The 21,319-nt window shown below is 45.1% G+C and overlaps 1 protein-coding gene across 2 annotated transcripts in view; it reads left to right on the plus strand.

Annotated features, from left to right (window-relative positions):
- The window catches only part of LOC129703182 (chloride channel protein 2-like), a 496,183-nt gene that overhangs the window by 310,456 nt on the left and 164,408 nt on the right, over positions 1 to 21,319 (plus strand). For both annotated transcript variants that reach the window (XM_055645357.1, XM_055645358.1), the window contains exon 13: positions 16,636 to 16,705. In XM_055645357.1, the coding sequence (XP_055501332.1) occupies positions 16,636 to 16,705 (70 nt within the window). The remainder of the gene's footprint in view (positions 1 to 16,635; positions 16,706 to 21,319) is intronic.

Here is a 21,319-nt window from a genome sequence, read left to right on the forward strand (position 1 = left end):
TGAAAGTTCATAAGTTCATGAGTTACAGGAGTAGAATCGAATTTACTCCACCATTCAATCCTGCCTTCTCCCCATAACCCTTGACACCCGTACCAATCAAAAATCCATCTATCTCTGCCTTAAGGTCTAAGGTCTAAGCGGAAGCTCAGAGGGGATAGAGCCTTTTTTGTTGCTGCCCCGGCACTCTGGAACACCTTGCCGCTGCAGATCAGACAGGCCCCTTCACTGTCCATCTTTAAATCCTCCCTAAAAACTCACTTTTATTCACTGGCTTTCGACACTGGCTGAGACATTGTTCCTGTTTTAGTGCTTTTAATGTCTTTTAATTTTTACTGTTTTTATAGTCCTGTCGTCTTAATGGCTTTAGTAGTTTGTAATAACTTTTTGTTGACTTCCCATGTACAGTACTTTGTGGTAACTGATGTTGTCTAAAAGCGCTTTATAAATAAAGTTATTATTATTATTATTATTAAAAATATCCACTGACTTGGCCTCCACAGCCTTCTGTGGCAGTGAGTTCCACTCAAAGTGTGGGATTTCAGAGAATTGTACGTATGAAACATGAACGTGGAGTGGTTTAAAGAGCACAAAAGATTACAGGGTCACAAGAAAACCTATGCCACACAACGTCGAGAGTGTGTGACATAGTGTGAGGCATAGTGAAAGAGAGGGGGCAATGTGTGCTCAACATTAAATTGGAAGTGATTACAGAACAGTTTCAAACCTATCTTTACTAGAATCCTTTGTTAGATGTTGAATGTTGAATTAATAACACAAATATTGAAATCACATTCAGTAATTTATGGGCTCAGAATTGAAAACGATGTTCCTTTCAACCAGTGACACTGATGTTCTTTCAGAGAACATCACAACAAATTATCTGGCTCAAATTTAATTGCTTCATGCTTTCAGAAACACATCCACATAATTAAATGGAAATAGAACCAGGAAAGCTGACAGATGAACTTGTTGCTTTTTTTTCAGTAAGTTTTTCAATGAATTAGTTTGAACTGATTTTAAAGACAAGAATATTATTTTGCTACATTACTCTACATCAAGATTTTAGAATAATTTTTGTAACACTAAGTTCTTTAGGCGAGGTTTTAGGTTATTTTAACAATCTGGAAACATGTTTGAAGTCTCTAATGTCTGAATCCATTGAATTTTTAAGTGATGATAATGTCCTTGACTAAATATTCTATATGAAATCAGCTTGAAAAGTCTTGAACCAGTTTCTAATCATCATTAAATTAGAATTAAGCATGCCATGATGCAAAATAGGTCATTTTATTTCAAAGTCGTATTGATAGCTGATGTGGGAAGCATTTAGAATATTCTAAGTTGGAGCATCAACTTCAGTTAATGTCAACATTCATTGAGGCAGAATCGAGGCAACTTAACCCAGTAATGGCACTGATTGTGTGGTGGAGATAAGTGCAGATATCAAAGTCAAAGTCAAATTTAGTCATCACATTTAATTTGCTAGTAGCGAAACAGTTGAAAAACGAACACAATAGAACTTAACACAAACATCCACCATAGCATTCTTCACTGCGGTGGAAGGCTCAAAGTTTAGTCAGTCCTCCCCTTTCGTTCATCCATTGTCGAGGCCATAAACCCTCCATAGTCTCCGCTACGGACAGCCAGATGTGCAGGCCCTCTCGTCGGGATGTTCGGAACTCAGACGTCGGGATGGTCGAACACACTCCTTTGCGTGGAGTGCCCGAATCGGCCACTTTCTTACTGGAGACCCCGGCTTCAGGATATTATAGGCCGCTGGCCGGAGCTCTTCTCCGGCGATCCCCGGTAAGGGATCCCAGACTGCGGATGGTAAATCCACGCCACGCCCGCGGCTAGAAGATCCGCAGACCACAGCCCCATGATGCGAAAGTCACCAGGCCAGTGATTGGAGCACTCCTTTCTGGTGACCCCCGGCAAGGGTTCGTCCCCGCTCCACACTGGAAAAGTCCATGCTGCGCCCGCTGCTGAAGCTCTGGGCCCGACTCTGGGAAAGGCCGCTCCAATCCAAGCTGTTAGGCCACGAGAAGCGGAGAAGCGACATAGAACAAGTTGCCTCTCTGTCGAGGAAGAGACTGAAAAACAGTTTCCCCCCTTTTCCCCCACCACCCCCCACATACCAAGAGACACTAAAACAAACATGTGGTCATAATTTAAAAAATGAAAGAAGTTAAAATAACGAACGTGCTGCTGGCAGGGCAGCCGACTCGCAGTGACCTCAACCGACTGAGTATACCTGTATCTCCTGTTTCCACAGGTATAACAATCAAATACTTTGTTTAACTAGCTCGTTTAATACTTCTCTTGTTTAATACAAACATTTGTTGTTTGAGATTTGTTACTTCAATGGTATAGAAATTTGAGGGCGTTGTGCATTAATGGGCCGAGCAAGTTGCCCAAGTATCATGTGTAGGAAGGAACTGTAAACCTACAAACCTGTACGACTTTGGAGTGTGGGAGGAAAATGAAGATCTCGTAGAAAACTCACGGGGAGAATGTGCAAACTCCGTACAGACAGCACCCATAGTCGGGATCAAACCCAGGTCTCTTGCGCTGTAAGCACTGTAAAGGGCCTGTTCCACGAGCATGCGACCTAACGTGGTCGCTTGAGCCGTACGGCCTCGCGGGTCCGGTCCCACTTCAATCGCCGGAGCCGTATGGAGTTGTGCGGAGCTGGTCCCATCATCGCGCGAGGCTCCAAAAAACTGACACTGTCCAAACATTGTGCGCGGCAATGGCCTGTCGGCCCGCAGCCGCATTGAGGCCGTATGAACCACCACGACGGGCGTGCACAGCGTCTCGATGCCGTACGCAGTGTCTTGACGCCGTACGCAGCGTCTTAACGCCGTACGTCACAGGCGAACTTCCCGCAGACTTCGCTCGAACTTCACGTCAACACTTACGGGATCACTCGACCTCCACTTCCGGTTTGGTCGCGCTCGCCGCATGCAGTCGCATGCTCGTGGGACAGGCCCTGTACGGGGACCACTCGACCTCCGCGCGGCCCCCACTTCCGGTTTGGTCGCGCTCGCCGCATGCAGTCGCATGCTCGTGGGACAGGCCCTTAAGGCAGCAACTCTTCAACATGTAAGGCAGCCCAGTTCAACATGGTATCTGTCGAGTTATGCTTGTAATAAGGCTCGTACGACGACGTAAACAGAGTATACCTTTAATCTGTACAATAACAGCAGCAACTGCAACAGCCTCGTGTAAGCCCAGGCCTCTCTCTAACTGCCCACCCCCTGGGTTCCAGGCACATCCGGTTACTGGAGCCTGGCTTCTGGCACACAGGGTCCTAGTGCCCCTCTGCTCAGCCTTACACTATATTGCATAATACCACATCTCCCTTTCTTTGAGAACAAAGGGTGGACTACCTTTGTCTCTGCAGGTCTTAAGGGGTTTATTTTGCCCTTTTGCTGGAAGACCTGTCCCTGATCTAAGCATGCAAAATAGAAATAAAATAACTTACACGTTACCATACTGTGAACTATTCTTTCAGGTTTCAGGTAAATGTAACAGGTTTACATAACATTTTCACATCACATTTCACTCTCTCTTTTTCTTTATTGTAGAAAACAGATCAATAAATCACAAATCAAGTCTCTGCGGCTTTCTAACCTCTCTCCCACACCTTGTCCGCACAGTCTCTGTGGTGGGGCCCTCTCCGCTGGGTGATGCTGTCACTGGTGGAGCTGGGTCTGGTGGAGCTGGCTCTGGTGGAGCTGGCTCTTCTCCCACCGGTGGCTCATCCGCGTCGACTACCTCACTGTTGGTCTGCAGCGGCACCAAGTGCTGCCGGTTCCTCCTCAGTGTGCCCTGAGGCACCTGGACGATATAAGAGCGAGGTGCATTGTGTGTAGATAGCACTTTGCCCTGGACTCGTGCATCGGTGATCCACACATCCTCCCCAGGTATTAGTGGCTCCAGATTTCTCGCTCCGTGCCTCTTGTCAAAGGATCTTGCGTCGTTCCACCTCTTCTCCCTTTCTTTGGCCCCCAGCGCGTTGTAGTCAGGCAAAACTGGATTCAGCAGGGTTGGAAGGGCAGGAACTGTAGTGCGGAGGCGGCGCCCCATCAACAGCTCGGCTGGGCTATAGCCGTTCCGTAGAGGGGTTGCTCTGTAGGCCAGCAATGCAAGATATGGGTCTGACGCCTTTGTTAGCAAGTTTTTCACGGTTTGTACAGCGCGTTCCGCCTCCCCATTGCTCTGAGGAAACCTGGGGCTGCTCGTGATGTGCATAAAGCCATACCCTGCTGCAAAGGATTTAAAGTGGCTACCTGAGAACTGGGGCCCATTGTCACTTTTAAGAAATTCACAAATTCCATGACGAGCAAATATGGATTTCAGGTGCACCACCACATCTGTGGACCTTGTGGGTGATAGTAGCGCAACTTCCACATATCTTGAGAAATAATCTACGACTAATAGATAAGTCTTGTTTTTCAGCGCGAATAGGTCAGCTCCCAAGGTTTGCCAAGGCCTGTCTGGCATCTCCGTTGGCATCAGCGGCTCTTTGACGTTCCTTCGCTCTTGGATGCAGGTTCTACATTTCAGCACCATGTCATTCAGCTGGCTGCTGAGTCCTGGCCACCATACCGTCTGTTTGGCCCGGCCCCTGCACTTTGTCACCCCCAGGTGTCCCTCATGTAGTCTCTGCAGCACATCACCTTGTAAGGCTGATGGGATGACGAGCCTCGTGCCCCGCAGCAGCAGCTCATCGTGCACAGTCAGCACTGCTCTATCAGCCCAGTAATGTCTCAGCACACCCTGCAGTTGGCTTTTGTCGGGCCAGCCGTCTGTGCAGTACTCCATCAGTGCAGAGCATGTGCTGTCTGCCTGTAGGTGCTCCCGTAGGCTGCTCAGATAATCTCCACTGACAGGAATGTTGCTGATGACAGAGTCTACATAGATGTTGGTGTCCTCTGATCCCAAGGTGATGCCGTCAACCCTGCACACAAGCTGAAGCCTTTCTATGGCAGGTCTTCCCACCAGTGCAGTGTGGAGGTCTTTTACTACATAAATGTCCTCTATGGCTGTCTTGTTGCCTCTGCGCAGTGTTTCTCTGGCTACGCCCAGGACAGAGAGTGCATTGCCCCCTGGCCCAAACAGTGGGCGTGTCGACACTGCCAGGCACTTCACATCATGCCCCCCTGTAATGTCATGGTACACCTCTGCTGGCATGGCGGTCACATCAGCACCAATATCTATTTTAAAGCACACTTTTTGTTGTCTCACTTGTAGCTGCACCGTCCATGGGTCTTTTCCAGCATCCACGGATCCCAGGAAAAAGCTCTCTTCTTCCTCTGTAGTGACAGCATTGAGAGATTTTGCAATGTTTCTGCACACTTTGCCATAATGTCCCTTTTTGCCACAGTTGTGACACACAGCATCTTTAGCAGGGCATTCCAATTTTCCATGTGAGGGCATTTTTCCACATCTATAGCAGGCCTTTGAACCTGGCTGTGGCTGTGTATTAAATTTATTTTTGCCTGGTGTTTGTGCTTGTGGCTGAGGCTTTGAGGGAAATTTGGGTTTTCTGTAGCTTTTATCATGCACAGCATCAACATTTGAGCACTTGCTAGCACTGCTATTTTCTCCTCTTAAGTCAAACCGCTGTCGTCTAACTTCTTCAGACTGCCTTGTCTTTGTTATAGCAGTTTCAAGGGTTAGGTCTCTGTCTAGCTGTAGCTTTTCGGACAATGAGACGTTTCTCAGCCCAACCACTAACCTGTCGCGGATCAGCTCGTTCTGTAACTGTCCATAGTTGCAGTGTTCAGCTAATCCGTATAGAGCAGTGATGAAGGAATCCACCATTTCTCCTGGCAGTTGCACACGCTGATTGAACTTGGCTCTTTCATAGATTACATTCTTTTTAGGCACAAAAAATGCATCAAAGCCTGCCTTGACATCCGTGTACACCCTCCTCTCATCTGCAGTTAACGTTAGCCCCTTTAGCACATCTTCTGCTTCATCGCCCATGCAATACACTAACGTGTTCACCTAGTTTTCTGCCGACGTCGCGTTTAAATTGCTTGCAAGCCTGAAGCGGTCGAATCTCCTGATCCAACGCTCCCATTCTTGTGGCTTGGTAAAATCGAATGGCTCTGGAGGTTGTATTGTGAACGTAGCAGTTGGTGTAGGTTGCGCCATATCTGCCAGCTCGTCTCCTATTTCCCGCCAAAACGATACACCGTCCTCTTCTTCTTTATTTATTTTCTTGCTTACAAGTCTCCCAGTTCTGGCACCATGTCGAGTTATGCTTGTAATAAGGCTCGTACCACGACGTAAACAGAGTATACCTTTAATCTGTACAATAACAGCAGCAACTGCAACAGCCTCGTGTAAGCCCAGGCCTCTCTCTAACTGCCCACCCCCCTGGGTTCCAGGCACATCCGGTTACTGGAGCCTGGCTTCTGGCACACAGGGTCCTAGTGCCCCTCTGCTCAGCCTTACACTATATTGCATAATACCACATTATCCACCCCCACTTTCACAGGGTGATTCGTGAGGCCTATTTTATGTGTAAAGTTTCTATGAGTTTGAAATATTAGACAGCCAAGAACACAAGACCTAGCATCCTTCCACTACCAATTAGGGCGGGCGATAAAATCCTAGTCTTGCTGCATACCATGTTTAAAAAAACATCAGAATTCACCAGTTATAATATTCCAGAAAAAACAGCAGTGCAGAGTCTGTCTCCAGTGGTTTTTTCCCCTAACCATCATCATAAAACAGCTTTGATGTCATAAAGTATTCCCTTATTACAGCTAGAAATGTCGTTCTGTTTAAATAACCACTCGTCAGCTCTTCAGATGTAGATATCCATAATGCACATAACTGGATATTAGAAATATTTTGTAAGAAGGCAGAACCTACTCAACAAATTGCTGTAGTCATGAAATTCTGTCTCTACATATAGAAGCTGTCTCATATATTACATTGCCTCAGCGTTGCATTAGATTAAGCAACTTTGGATGCTTTTGTGGCTCTAAGGTCGCTGTGTTATTGCGATGATGTTTTGAGTATTTTGAGAATTTTTTGAAAATTTGCGAAGGCAAAGTTTATTTTACCTTTGTCGTAATAGGAGACTCACTTAACAAATCTAGGAAATATTTGTAACACATGATGTGAGTATTATCTTTTTTGTGGAAGTGGTCTTGGGAAACTGAGAATCACCAAATTAAAATGATTTGGAGAAAATCATCTGTAATAATTATTACTTCAAAGCTCGGGTTGGCTGCGATGTCAAAAATTATTGATCTTGGTAGATTTTTTTGATTTTTTGTAAATTATTATTTTTATTAGAAGCAATTGTACAAGAATAAAACATTTGGCGTGTAAAATCATACAATTATTGTACAGCTTCAATTTTGACCCCTTAACCTGAAAATGAGGGAAAAGAAGAGAGAAAGAACAAGAGAAGGAGAAAGTGAAAAGTGAAAAGATAGGACCCCTCGACCACCAACGTACTGTGGCCAAGAGTGAATAAAGATATAAGAGAGGAAAAGGGAAAAAAAAAAAAGTGGACATATTCCTGAATCTTAGTAGATTCTGTTAGAAACATGCAATTTCAAGAAGAAAAAAGAATATTCCCTTTATTTAAAATTTGAAGCTCTTTCATCTTGACGCATGTTATGTTAAAGATTCACAGCATTGATCAATCCATTTATGACGACTTGGTCTGGAACTTCAGTGTCTCTCATGGAAGACATCTGTGTGAGTGTGTATTTACTTGTCCAATCCAAGTTATAGCCTGAAGAAGGGTCTCGACCCGAGACGTCGCCTATTCCTTTTCTCCAGAGATGCCGTAACTCCAGCTTTCAGTGTCTATTGATCAGTTGTGAGCAGAGGAGAAGTGCAACTTGGGCTATCTCTGTAAAGTCTTCAAATTCTTGGATGATCTTAAGCATAAGATTTGGGCCCCATATCTGAGGAAGGATGTGATGGCTCTGGGGAGGGTCCAGAGGAGGTTTACAAGAATGATTCCAGGAATGAGTGGGTTAGTATATGATGAGTGTTTAATAGCACTGGGCCTGTACTCGCTGGAGCTTAGAAGGTTGAGGGGGGATCTCATTGAAACTTATAGAATAATGAAAGGCATAGATAGATTGGATATGGAAAGGATGTTTCCACTGGTAGGAGAGTCTAGGACCAGGGCTCATGGCCTTAGAATTAAAGGGTGCTCTTTTAGAAAGGAGGTGAGGAGGAACTTATTTAGTCAGAGGGTAGTTAACCTTGGAACTCATTGCCACAGAGGGCCGTGGAGGCCAAGTCAGTGGATATTTTATGCAGAGATAGACAGTTTTGTGATTAGAATGGGTGCCAAGGGTTATGGGGAGAAGGCAGGAAAATGGGATTAGGATGCAGAGATCAGCCGTGGTTGAATGGCAGAGTAGACTCGATGGGCTTCATGGCCTAATTCTACTCTTATAACTTGTGAACGTGAACTTCCGGCTAGCAACCCCAGCATCAAGGCTCTACTTAGAATCCGATAATCTGTGAGACGCGCATGTTGTCCACATATCTGACACCGGACCACTAAAGACAATAGCAAATATAACGACACCATATGTATCATGAATTTATTTGATCAATTTGAAAAAACTGAAGACTTGGACAAATAGCACGAGGTTACCCATTACCAAGCTTCATAAACTGTACAATTTATTTCTGAATATGAACTACTTTTAGGATTGATTTCATAGATAAAGTCATCGGGTCATACAGCACGGAAACAAGCCTTTGGGCCTAACTTGAGATGCCCCATCAACGCTAGTCCCACCTGCCTGTGTTTGGCACATATCTTCCTAAATCTACTGCATCCGCTGCTCTAGATGTCAGCTGATTTACATCGGGGAGACTAAGCGGAGGTTGGGCAATCGTTTCGCCGAACACCTCCGCTCAGTCCGCAATAACCTACCTGAACTCTCGGTGGCTCAGCACTTCAACTCCCCCTCCCATTCCCAATCCGACCTCTGTGTCCTGGGTCTCCTCCATTGCCAGAGTGAGCAACACCGGAAATTGGAGGAACAGCACCTGGGTTGCTTGCGTCCGGATGGCATGAACGTTGAATTCTCCCAATTTTGCTAGCCCTTGCTGTCTCCTCCCCTTCCTTAACCCTCGAGCTGTCTCCTACCATCCCCCCCGCCCTCGGGCTCCTCCTCCCTCCCTTTTTCCTTCCTTCTGCCCCCCCACCCCCCATCAGTCTGAAGAAGGGTTTCGGCCCGAAACGTTGCCTATATCCTTTGCTCCATAGATGCTGCTGCACCCGCTGAGTTTCTCCAGCATTTTTGTGTACCTTCTCCCTAAACCTTTCCTATCCATGTACCTGTTCCAATGTATTTTAAATGCTGTTGTAGTACCTGCCTCAAATAACCCCTCTGTCAGCTCATTCCAAAACCTCACACCTTCTGTGTCAAAAAGGTGCCCCTCAGGTTCCTATTAACCCTTTCGCTTCTCATCTTTAACCTATGCCCGCTGGTTCTTGACCCCCCACCTACCCTGTGTAAAAGACTATGTGTAGTCATACTAACTATCCCTGTCATGATTATATACATCTCTATAAAATCACCCCCCAGACTCCTGCTCTGTGGAATTCTCTGCCTCAGGGTCTTATGACTATATTGGTTCGACTGCATTTGGAGAATTGCGTGCAGTTCTGGTCACCCCACTACAGGAAGGATGTAGAGGCTTTGTAAACTCTGCAGAGGAGTCGTACCAGAATAATCCTTGTATTAGGGGATATTAGCTAGAGCGGGAGGCTGGATAGACTTGCATTGTTTTAGACAATAGACAATAGGTGCAGGAGTAGGCCATTCGGACATTCGAGCCAGCACCGCCATTCAATGTGATCATGGCTGATCATCCCCAATCAGTACCCCGTTCCTGCTTTCTCCCCATATCCCCTGACCGCTGTTTTTTAGAGCCCTATCTAGCTCTCTCTTGAAAGCATCCAGAGAACCTGCCTCCACTATGGCAGAGAATTCCACAGACTCACCGCTCTCTGTGAGAAAAAGTGTTTCCTCGTCTCCGTTCTAAATGGCTTACTCCTTATTCTTAAACTGTGGCCCCTGGTGCTGGACTCCCCCAACATCGGGAACATGTTTCCTGCCTCTAGCGTGTCCAAGCCCTTAATAATCTTATATGTTTCAATGAGAACTTATAATAATCTTGTATGTTTTCTCTGGAATGCCAAGGTTGCTGGGGAGCCTGGAAGAAGCATAACGATTTATGTGAGGCATGGATATGGTAGTCAGCAGAACCTTTGTCCCAGGGTGGAAAAATCAAATACTAGAGAGCATTTAGGTCTTGGCTGGTTCTCTCAGTCCCATTCACTGTTTTGTTCACTATTCTCTCGCCTACTCACCTAATTCTATTAATTTTCCTGCTACTTACCCACTACAGGTAATTAACAGAAACTAATTAACTCACAAGCATATTGTGGGCTGTGTGAGGAATTCAGAGAACTTTTACATTTTCTTTCGTTCCAAAATGATTTTTTTGCAAACATTACATCGGGCTCAAAGCTGTGAAAAAAGACTGTTGGTTGAAATTTTTTAAAAACAAGCAACTACAGATTTTGATTTACCTAACAAAAAATCACATACTACTGGAGTAACTTGGGGGGGGGGGGGGGGACAGGCAGCATATCAGGAGAACATGGATCGGTGACGTTTCAGGTCGGGACCCTTCTTCGGAATGATTGTGGGGAGGGAGGAAGGAGAAAACTGGAAGAGAGGAGGGCAGGACAAAGCCTGGCAAATAATAGGTGGATATAGATGATGGGCCATTTTGATAGGCAAATGGTTGGACTCAGGCCTAAAATGAAAAGACTGGAGGAATGTGACAAAAGGATTGAAAAGTTGCCAATTGTGAAGCTAGAGGATTCAACAGTCAAGTGTTTTATTGTCATGTGTCCCAGATAGGACAATGACATAGGTAGATAAAAGTGCTGGAGAAACTCAGCGGGTGCAGCAGCATCTATGGAGCGAAGGAAATAGTCAACGTTTCCTATTTCCTTCGCTCCATAGATGTTTCTGCACCCGCTGAGTTTCTCCAGCACTTTTGTCTACCTTCGATTTTCCAGCATCTGCAGTTCCTTCTTAAACAAAGAAGCACAACAGAATATGTAAACATAGTACATAGCAGGAGAAATAAAGTCCAGTGTGTGTGTACACATACACACATATTAAATATATAACAAATATAGTGCAATAATAATAATAGTCTGTTGTAGTTCAGAGCTTATTTGCTGTCATGTTTAATAGCCTGATGGCTGTAGGGAAGAAGCTGTTCCTGCACGTGGACATTACAGGCTCCTGTACCGTCTTCCCGATGGTGAGATACGTGTGTGGCCAGGATGGGTGTGGGTCTTTGACGATGTTGGCTGCCTTTTTGAGGCAGCAACTTCGATAGATCCCTTCGATGGTGGGGAGGTCCAAGCCAGTGATGAACTGGGCAGTGGTCACTACTTTTTGCAGTCTTTTCCGCTGCTGGACGTTCGAGTTTCTGAACCAGCCCACGATGCAACCAGTCAGTATGCTCTCTACTGTGCACCTGTAGAATGTAAGTGGAAGGCGATGGGGTGGCAGGAAATAGGTGCAAGTGCACATGGAGGACAAGGGAGAGGGGTGGGATTAAAAAAGGTGGGATGGGGGCACAAGGGAGCGGGGGATGGGTTTAGTAGGGATTGGACCAGGGGGGATAGGATGGAGTCAAGGTGTGTGGAAATTAATTCAGTGGGACAGCAGTAGGCAGAAACAATGGGTCTGCCAGTGAGTAAATTGCTCGTTTCTAAGCTTCCCCCCCCCCCAGTCTAGTTTCAGTAAAAACACTTGAAACAACTAATCTTTATTTTACCAAAAGCACGTCACAGTTCAACTACTGTACCTATCCCACCGCGGGTTTGATCCTCGTGTCTGCCTGTTCAAGCCTCTAGGTCTCGCTCAGACAGAGACACTCCACAAGTTCACACAGTCCAAAGCGCTCTCCCAGAAGATCGACCCTGGACCTCGTAGTAGCAGACTTTTAAATGTCCCGGGACCTCGAGGGGCTGAATCACTTGGGGGTGGTCTCTTAATAACCCAATTACAGATATCGATTAACCCCATACATGACAGACATTTCCCTAACCCAATGATACAACAGCTTAATACATTGTATTCAAACCGGACTTCGTAACGAAGCCAACTTAGAAACATTTACCCTGATCTGCAAGAAACCCAGACAAGGCTCAATACCTCATCCAATCAACACTCAGCAAAGTCAAACTCTACAACATTATTTACAATTATTTATAAGGTGTATGTCTGGTTTGCAGCCATCCAATCCATTCTATGCATTTTGCACCTAATTGACAGGGTTTGCAGATATCCCATTCTTTGCATGCAAATTGTATCTAAGCTCCAGACTCTCTGGCACCTCTTCACAGCTTGTCCCAGCTCTGCAGAGAGCAACTCCAAATTGACCAAATCTCCCAGCAACCCTGAAACTTTACCCCATTTTGAAGTCCTGGCTGCTCCGATTTAGCCAGGATTAACAAGGGCAGTTGTGTATATGGTTTTTTGGGGAGAAGATAAAATCAGGGCGTGCGAGGCTGGGGAACGTCATGTTCATACCGTTGGCTTGTAAACTATCGAAGTGACATATGAGGTACTGTTCCTCCACTTTGCTTGTGACCTTGCTCTGGCAATGGAGGAGGTGCAGGGCAGAAATGTTAGTCTGGGAATTGGGCGAGGAATTAGCAATGGGACATTCAGTAAGTCTTGGTTCAGCAAGAATAAATATTGAGCGAAATAGTCGCTGAGTCTACGCTTGGTCTCACCGATATTCAATGTTTATACCGTTGGGTTGTAAGCTACCCATGCAGAATTTGAGGTGTATGGGAAGGAACTGCAGATACTGTTTTAAATGGAAGATAGACAAAAAGCTGGAGTAACAGCGGGTCGGACATCATCTCTAGAGAAAAGGAAAAGGTGACTAGGAGTCAGGGGAAAGGGAAACAAGACGCAAAGATGGTGATATAGAGAGATATAGAACAAATGAATGTAAGATCTGCTAAAAAGTAAGGATGATAAATGAAATAGGCTATTGTTACCTGTAGATAGGTGAAAATGAGTTACGGACAATGAGACTCAACAAGACAAATTTGAACTGGTACACGTGGATTAGGGAGGGACGGAGAAAGAGGGGATACAGGGGTTACTTGAAGTTAGGGAAATCAAATTTCATACCGCTGGGTTGTAAGCTGCCCAAGCGAAATATGAGGTGCTGTTGCTCCAGTCTGCGCGTGGCCTCACTCTGGCAAAGGAGGAGGCCCAGGACAGAATGATCAGTATGAGAATGTGAAGAGAATTTAAAATGATTAGCAACCGGGAAATCCAGTAGGGGACCGAGCAAAAACAGTCGCCATGTCTATGTTTGGTCTCACTGACAGATTTAACTGGACTTCAATATACGGTCATCGTCTTTTGAGAGACATTGCAGGAGCTTGTTAAATGCAACATTCTGCACATATGGTCAACATCAAAGCTTTCTTGCATGTTCATGTATTAGGAAATTATTCATCTAATTTACAGCGAAATTATGATTAAGTACATACCAATGTTTGACCGACTAACAAAGGGGAAACAGCATGTTGGTTATAACTGATTTCTGGAAATAACCCCGCATAAAACACTGGAAAAACCCATAGAATTTTCTGTGGATTTTCAACTACATTTTCGTATTGGTGGCGAGTGCTCTCTCTCTTAGTAACAATTGAATGTTTCGTATTGAATTAGCATCAAACTGATGCATTTCACATAATCACACATCATTATATTGGGTAGAATTGTGTGATTAACCATTGGATTAGTTTTGACACATAATTCATTAATTAATGCTAGAGTAACTCAGCAGGACAGGCAGCATCTCTGGATAGAATGAATGGGTGATGTATCGGGTCGAGACCCTTCTTCAGTTCTTCAGTTCTGATCTGAAGAAGGGTCTCGACCCAAACCATCACCAGAGATGCTGCCTGTCCCCCTGAGTTACTCCAGCATTTTGTGTCTATCCTCGGTTTAAACCAGCATGTGCAGTCCTTCCTATCACATTCATTAATTCATGGTAGTTTTGTGTTATGCATCTGTGGCACCAACCATATAACCATATAACAATTACAGCACAGAAACAGGCCATCTCGACCCTTCTAGTCCGTGCCGAACACATAATTCTCCCGTAGTCCATATATAACTGCGCTCAGACCATAACCCTCCATTCCCTTCCCATCCATATAACTATCCAATTTATTTTTAAATGATAAAAACGAACCTGCCTCCACCACCTTCACTGGAAGCTCATTCCACACAGCTACCACTCTCTGAGTAAAGAAGTTCCCCCTCATGTTACCCCTAAACTTCAGTCCCTTAATTCTCATGTCATGTCCCCTTGTTTGAATCTTCCCTACTCACGGTGGGAAAAGCTTATCCACGTCAACTCTGTCTATCCCTCTCATCATTTTAAAAACCTCTATCAAGTCCCCCCTTAACCTTCTGCGCTCCAAAGAATAAAGCCCTAACTTGTTCAACCTTTACCAGATACGATCTTGTTTGCCCTCTGGGGTAAAAAAAAACAAAGAGCTGGAGCTACTCAGCAAATCAGGCTGCATCTGTGGAGGGAATGGACAGACGACATTTTGGGTCGGGGCCCTTCAAGTCTTAGTTCATGGTTTTGATAATTGTTTTCTGCAAATTGTCCCTAGTGTGTAGGATAGAACTAGTGTTGGGTGCCGTGGACTCGGTGGGCCGAAGGACCTGCTTTCACGCAACTAGTGTCTCTAGCAACTAAAACAAAATTAGAGCGTAGAGCAGGCCCTTCGGTTGACCACACCACCACGACCAGCAATCACCTGTACACTAGCACTACATCCTACGGTACCTGGACGTGGCGTTGAAGGACCAGAAGCCGAAGCAAAGAAGTCGAAGCCAAATAGCCGAATGGAAACAAAGCCAAAACGCCATATAACTGAAAGCATACGAAGCCGAAACGCCAACGAACTTATAGGGCGGGACGCCCAAAAGGGCGGGACGCCTAAAAGTCAACTAACCGAAAGGCTGCGTCGCCTAAAAGCAAACTCACCGAATGCCGCTCTGTCGAAAAGTCAAATAACGGACATGACGTCGCCGGGGGGCGGGACTTGTCAGCGATTGTTCCAGACCCCAGCCTCCATCACATCACTGGCTTGTGGGGATGGGAGGGTGGCGTCATTTTCCCACACGCCATTATTTGACTTTTCGGGAGAGTGGCATTCTGTTAATTGGCTTGTAGGCGATGCAGCCTTTCAGTCAGGTGGCGTTTCGACAGAGCGGCCATTCGGTGAATTTGCTTTTCATCGTCTCGCCCTTTCGGTTTGTTGGCGTTTCGGCTTCATTTCCATTTGGCTATTTGGCTTCGACTTCTTTGCTTCAGCTTCTCGTCCTTCCACGCCACGTCCACACACGACATCCTACACACTAGGGATAATGTTTAACCAACAAACTTACATGTCCTTAGAATGTGAGAGGACACTGCAGCACCCAGAGAAAACCCAAGGGGTCGCAGGGAGAATGTACATACTCTACAAAGACAGCACCCGTGGCTAGGATCGAACCCAGGTCTCTGGCATTGTGAGGCAGCAACTCTACCGCAGCGATACTGTGGAGTAGAGGAGAGAAAACTGGTAAAGCGAGTTGGCGTGGCCTGGCAAGTGATAGGTGGAGACACAAAGAACTGCAGATGCTGGAATCCAGTAATATGTGACCATTGTAGTCCTCCACCGTACATCACTGCCATGTGTCGCTGCAGGTCCTGTCCGGGCCACGTGCTGGGACATCTTGGAGCAGCGTCCGCTCCAGCCCAGCCCCAGGCTGCTGCAGAGCCTCCAAAGGCCCACTCCACCGTTGAGGGGGTGCACTGCCAATCAATGCCCATCTAAGTACCATTCCTCTGTCCGACTCACTCCTGTCGGTCCATGGGGTGAGCAGGGGCTGGGTCTGGCGACTTCTCCGGGCGGGTTCTTGGTTCCCCGGCTGCAAGCCCGGCGTGATGTCATGTGTGGCCGCGGCTCGCCAGTGCCGGTCTTTAGCCGCGGGGCATACTGCAGCCTACCTGGTGTGAACGAGTGATCGCATGGACTCAGTGCACCGTCGGCCTGTGGCATGCTGCATCTCAAAACACTATCTACATCTGCATTGGGGGCTGATACTTTTACATGATTTAGATATTTTCAACAACATTTTACGGAAGAATTTCATTGTATAATGCATTTAAATCCATTTCATCAATTGTAAATAGCAAAGTTTGATTTACAAGATGTATTATCTCGTGTAACTATTCAGCTAAAATAAGGGATCCCAGATTTAATGAGAGCTTTATTTTCACATGCCTTCTCCATTTATATTTATTCAGCATTGAAAATAAATAGATGAAGATTCCGCTGTTTAATTTGATAAGTTTGTCTTCTGTTTAACCTAAATTCTATCTTGTAACTATGGTGACTTGAGAATTAACAAATAGTTTATTTAATTCAGTTTTTATTGTGTGCCTTCGAGATCCCTTTTGCATCATTTAAAGTTGATGAAACAATTTGTTTCTTTGCAGTTCTGGATGTCTGCCTTGGCCACAACAATCCCCGTCCCCTGTGGAGCCTTCATGCCGGTCTTTGTTATTGGTGAGTTGTTTTCCTTTATTGTTTTATTTTTAGAAATGTTGCTCTTTCCCGCATCATTTATTAATTTTAACCACATTTTCATTCCTTCCTCTGATATTCACATCTGCAAAATTCTCACTGGTTTCGCTTCAGATTTTGTCAGGGGCGGCATAGGGGCACAGATTGCCACACAGAGCCCGGGGACAATCCTGACCTAGGTTGCTAACTGTGTAGAGTTTGCACGTTCTCCTTATCTGCACGTGGGTTTCCTCTGGGTGCTCTGGTTTCCCTCACTTTCTAAAGACGTGCGGGTTGATTGGTTAATTGCAGTTAATGTGAAGGTTAAGGGGGGACTTGATAGAGGTCTTTAAAATGATGAGAGGGATAGACAGAGTTGATGTGGATAAGCTTTTCCCTTTGAGAATAGGGAAGATTCAAACAAGAGGACATGACTTCAGAATTAAGGGACAGAAGTTTAGGGGTAACATGAGGGGGAAATTCTTTAATCAGAGAGTGGTAGCTGTGTGGAATGAGCTTCCAGTGGAAGTGGTGGAGGCAGGTTCGTTGGTATCATTTAAAAATAAATTGGATAGGCATATGGATGAGAAGGGAATGGAGGGTTATGGTATGAGTGCAGACTCATAAGGGAAAAAAGTTGTTCGGCACGGACTTGTAGGGCCGAGATGGCCTGTTTCTGTGCTGTAATTGTTATATGGTTATATGGTTAATGTGTAGGTGAGTGGTAGAATCTGGGGGAAGTGAAGATGAAATGGTGAGAATAAAGTTGGATTGGATGAGTGTAAGATGATGATAGTGGCGTTTGAAAGGCTTTAGATATAGATACTGCTGTTTAAGAGGCTTTTGGATAGGCACAGGCCTTTACAGGGAATAGAGACAATGGACCATGTTCAGGCAGATGAGAACGGTTTAACTTGCCATTTTATTTTGCACAAGCATTGTAGGCTGTAGTTCCTGTTTGTTTGCCATGCTATAATTTCCTGGATTCTCTCTACCTTTGTTCTTAAACATAAAAGCATTGTCCACTCTCCAGCCCTCCAGGATCTCACCTGTAGCCCGAGAAGCTGCAATCAATTTAGCTACGGCCCCTGTAATCTCACCTCTTGCCTCTCTTAAAAACATGGGATATATGCTACTATAGCACACTCTTTTGTCTCCTGCATAAAACTTCATAAATTTTGGAACGAAATGTTTGGAATTTTTACAAAATTATTTAAAATAAAATTGAACCCCAATACAGAACTGATTATTTTCGGATCAATGGAAGTAAGATGTAAGCTAACCTTGTTTCAAAAATGCCTCCTTAATTAGAGATTAATAACGGCAAAAAAAACTTATTCTGGAAAAATGCACCCACACCAATATAAGCTGAAAATGTGGATTTCAAATATGTCGGAAATGTTACAACTTGAAGATATAAGATTTGTCATATCAGGCAAATCAGACCAATTCTTGAGGATTTGGTCTCCCCTTTATTGACTTATTACAAGCATAACCTTTGAAATGAACAGTTCCAGAACCGGGTGAGGGGTGGGTAAAGATACGAAGCAGGCATGTCCCTTTCAATCACTTTTCGTTGTTGTTTTTATCTTCTCTTCTTTTTTCTTCTCTATTCTTTTCTTTGCTTACTTCATCTCACCTTCTTGCCTTCTTGTTTCCTCTTTCTGGCTATATATTGGGTTCTTTCTTTTTTCACTATTTCACGAATTAACAATATCACTGTTGGGTGGAGGTCACTGTCGGAATGCTAATGTGAAGAGATGGTGCCTAGTGGGAAATTTGCTGCTCTCAGCATCTGTCAAATCCATTTGCCAAGATTACATTCTTTTATATATTTAAATCATTTTTATACATTTAGATGTGCAGTTCCTTGCATTCATTACAGTGATGATTCAATATAAAAAAAGAAAGTGCTGGAGTTCTGAAGAAGGGTTTCAACCCGAAACGTTGCCTATTTCCTTCGCTCCATTGATGCTGCCTCACCAGCTGAGTTTCTCCAGCATTTTTGTCTACCTTTGATTTTCCAGCATCTGCAGTTCCTTCTTAAACAAGTGCTGGAGTAACTTGGCGTTTAGTTTGATACAGCTTTTCTGCTAGTGGGGAGTCTTCCTTGTCCACATCAAGAAATCATGCTTGGTTACCGTAGTTACGTATACTTTCTCTCACCAACTAGAGTGCAGCCCTGAACAACCCATCATTGGAGACCCTCGGACTCTCTTTCATTGGACTGGACTTTTTCTTGCACTAAATATTATTCCCCTTATCTTGTCTCTGTACACTGACTGTGGACGGCTTCTTTGTAATCAAGTACAGTCATTGCACTGACTTGATGGCATGCATCAAAAAATCTTTTTACTCTCCCTCAGTACACGTGACAATATACTAAACTAAACTAAATTTAATGGAGAGAACAACTTGCATTGCATGACTCCAATTTCCTGAAATGAGTGCTCTTCATACGAGGCTCATCATCAGTAGTATTAACACAAAGTCTGTATTGGTTTCACTTTGTAAATTATCTTTTACTTGCTTAAAAACCCTGTCCCACGGTACGAGTTCATTCCAAGAGCTATCCCGAGTTTTCCCTGATTCGAACGCGGAGATTTACGGTAATGGCCACTCGTCGGTACTCGGGGCTCTCGTGGACATTTTTCAGCATGTTGGAAAATCTTCACGAGACTTCCTGTGCTTACCTGCCATTAGCGAGTCTTCCCGAGTACCTGCCGTTAGCGCTAAGAGACGTCCCCGAGCTCCGACGTAGCCGCTATGTTCATTCTCCGTGCTTACCACTTGTTTGATTTTTTTAAAGCTCGAGAGAGAGCTCTTGGAATGAACTCGTACCATGGGACAGGGCTATAACTCTATATAAATTCACCTTGCGTATTCTCCATCATTCTGGTGCACAGGCTGAAATGTTCATAGGTCAACAGATTTTGAAATGGGTTTTCAAAACTCTTCTGCAGCTTGTAGATAGTTAAAGAGGCAGCTATTAATAGATGAAAAATCGTTAAACACTGCCTCAGAGATGTTCCCCATTTTTAACTATATTCTTATTATCTAAGTTTTCCTTCACAACTTTATATTACTAATGCCCCTGTCCCACTTAGGCGATGTTTTTAGGCGACAACTACAGGCAACTAGGCTGTCACCACGGTGTCACCAGGGTGTCGCCTGTGTGGTCCCCTCAGTCGCCCAAACAGTCGCACTGTTTTTCTGGTCGCCGCTGGATTCTGAAATGGTCAAAACGTTTCGACGACAGTCTGTGCCCGTGGGCTTGACGCCAACGATCGTAGCCTGACATGGGTGCTGTCGCCACGATGACACAAGTTGTCGCCGGTGCTGACTTTGGTGAATTCCATTGGTGACTACCTACATCAACCTCTGTCAACCGGTGACAGGTACCGGCGACTGAATTGGCTTAAGTTGTCACCGACAGGCTCGTACCTTGTCGCGGATGGACATAGGTTGTCGCAGGTGTAGTCGTAGGTGGACGTCCGAATGGGTCGCTGGTTGTCGGTAATTTGACGTTGGCTAGGAGGTAGGTTGTTGTAGACATTGTCGTAGGGGGGTCCAATTGCCCATTTTTCAGCGACCTGCTACAACTATGGCAGTCGCCAAAACAATCGCCTAAGTGGGACTGGCCCATAAGTAAATCTATTATTCAAAGATTTTAGTGGTTATTTCAAAATGTTTGTCAGCTTCATCTATTAATTGCTTCGGAAAGATCATACATTTCAGAGCCATGATTGTTTGATTTTAGTTCTATTTCTAGTTTAAAGATACAGCATGGAAACTGGCCCTTCGGTCTACTGAGTCCACGCCGACCATCGATCTCCCATTCACACTGGTTCTTTGTTATTCCACTTTCACATCTATTCTCTACACATTTCGGGCAATATACAGAGGCCAATTAACCTACAAACCTTTGGGATGTGGGAGGAAACCGGAGCACCCGGAGGAAACCCTCAAGATCACAGAGAGAATGTGCAGTCTTCACACAGACAGCACCCGAGGTCAGGATCGAACCCAGACCCTGGTGCTGTGAGCCTGTTCTTTACTGAAGCCAGACGTTACTCATTTGATCTATTACTCACCATCACTGCAGACACCGTCCCTACAGATCCACGGCACGTGGCATCCATCCCCCTGGCCTTAAATTCATCACCGGGACATCTGAATAACGCGAACATCTACATCAGACTCTTATTTATTGATGATAGCTCTGCCTTCAACACCATAATCTCAACCAATCTCATCTCCAAATTCCTGGACCTGGGAGTCAGCACCCCCCTCTGCAAAAGGAACTTTAAGTTCTTTATACCGTTATACATCACCTTTGTGGATCTTATGAAAGCTTTCAGTTCTGTCCGCGGAAACGGCTTCTACCAGGTTCTGGAGAAGAATAGATGTCCACCACATCTTCTAAACCTCATGTAGACCTTCTCTGAGAAGTCTCTTGGCACAGTGCAATTTGTTGCCGCCCTATCTGGCAGTTGCCCCATGAGAAGTGGAGTGAAGCGAGACTGTGTCCTTGCTCCCACTCTGTTCAGCATCTTTCCATCTGTCCTTTGCCTTCCTGACAGACACAGATGGAGTGTATCTTGACACAAGAAGAGG

The sequence above is a fragment of the Leucoraja erinacea genome, chromosome 14 (assembly GCF_028641065.1).
Source record: "Leucoraja erinacea ecotype New England chromosome 14, Leri_hhj_1, whole genome shotgun sequence".
Classification (NCBI taxonomy): domain Eukaryota; kingdom Metazoa; phylum Chordata; class Chondrichthyes; order Rajiformes; family Rajidae; genus Leucoraja; species Leucoraja erinaceus.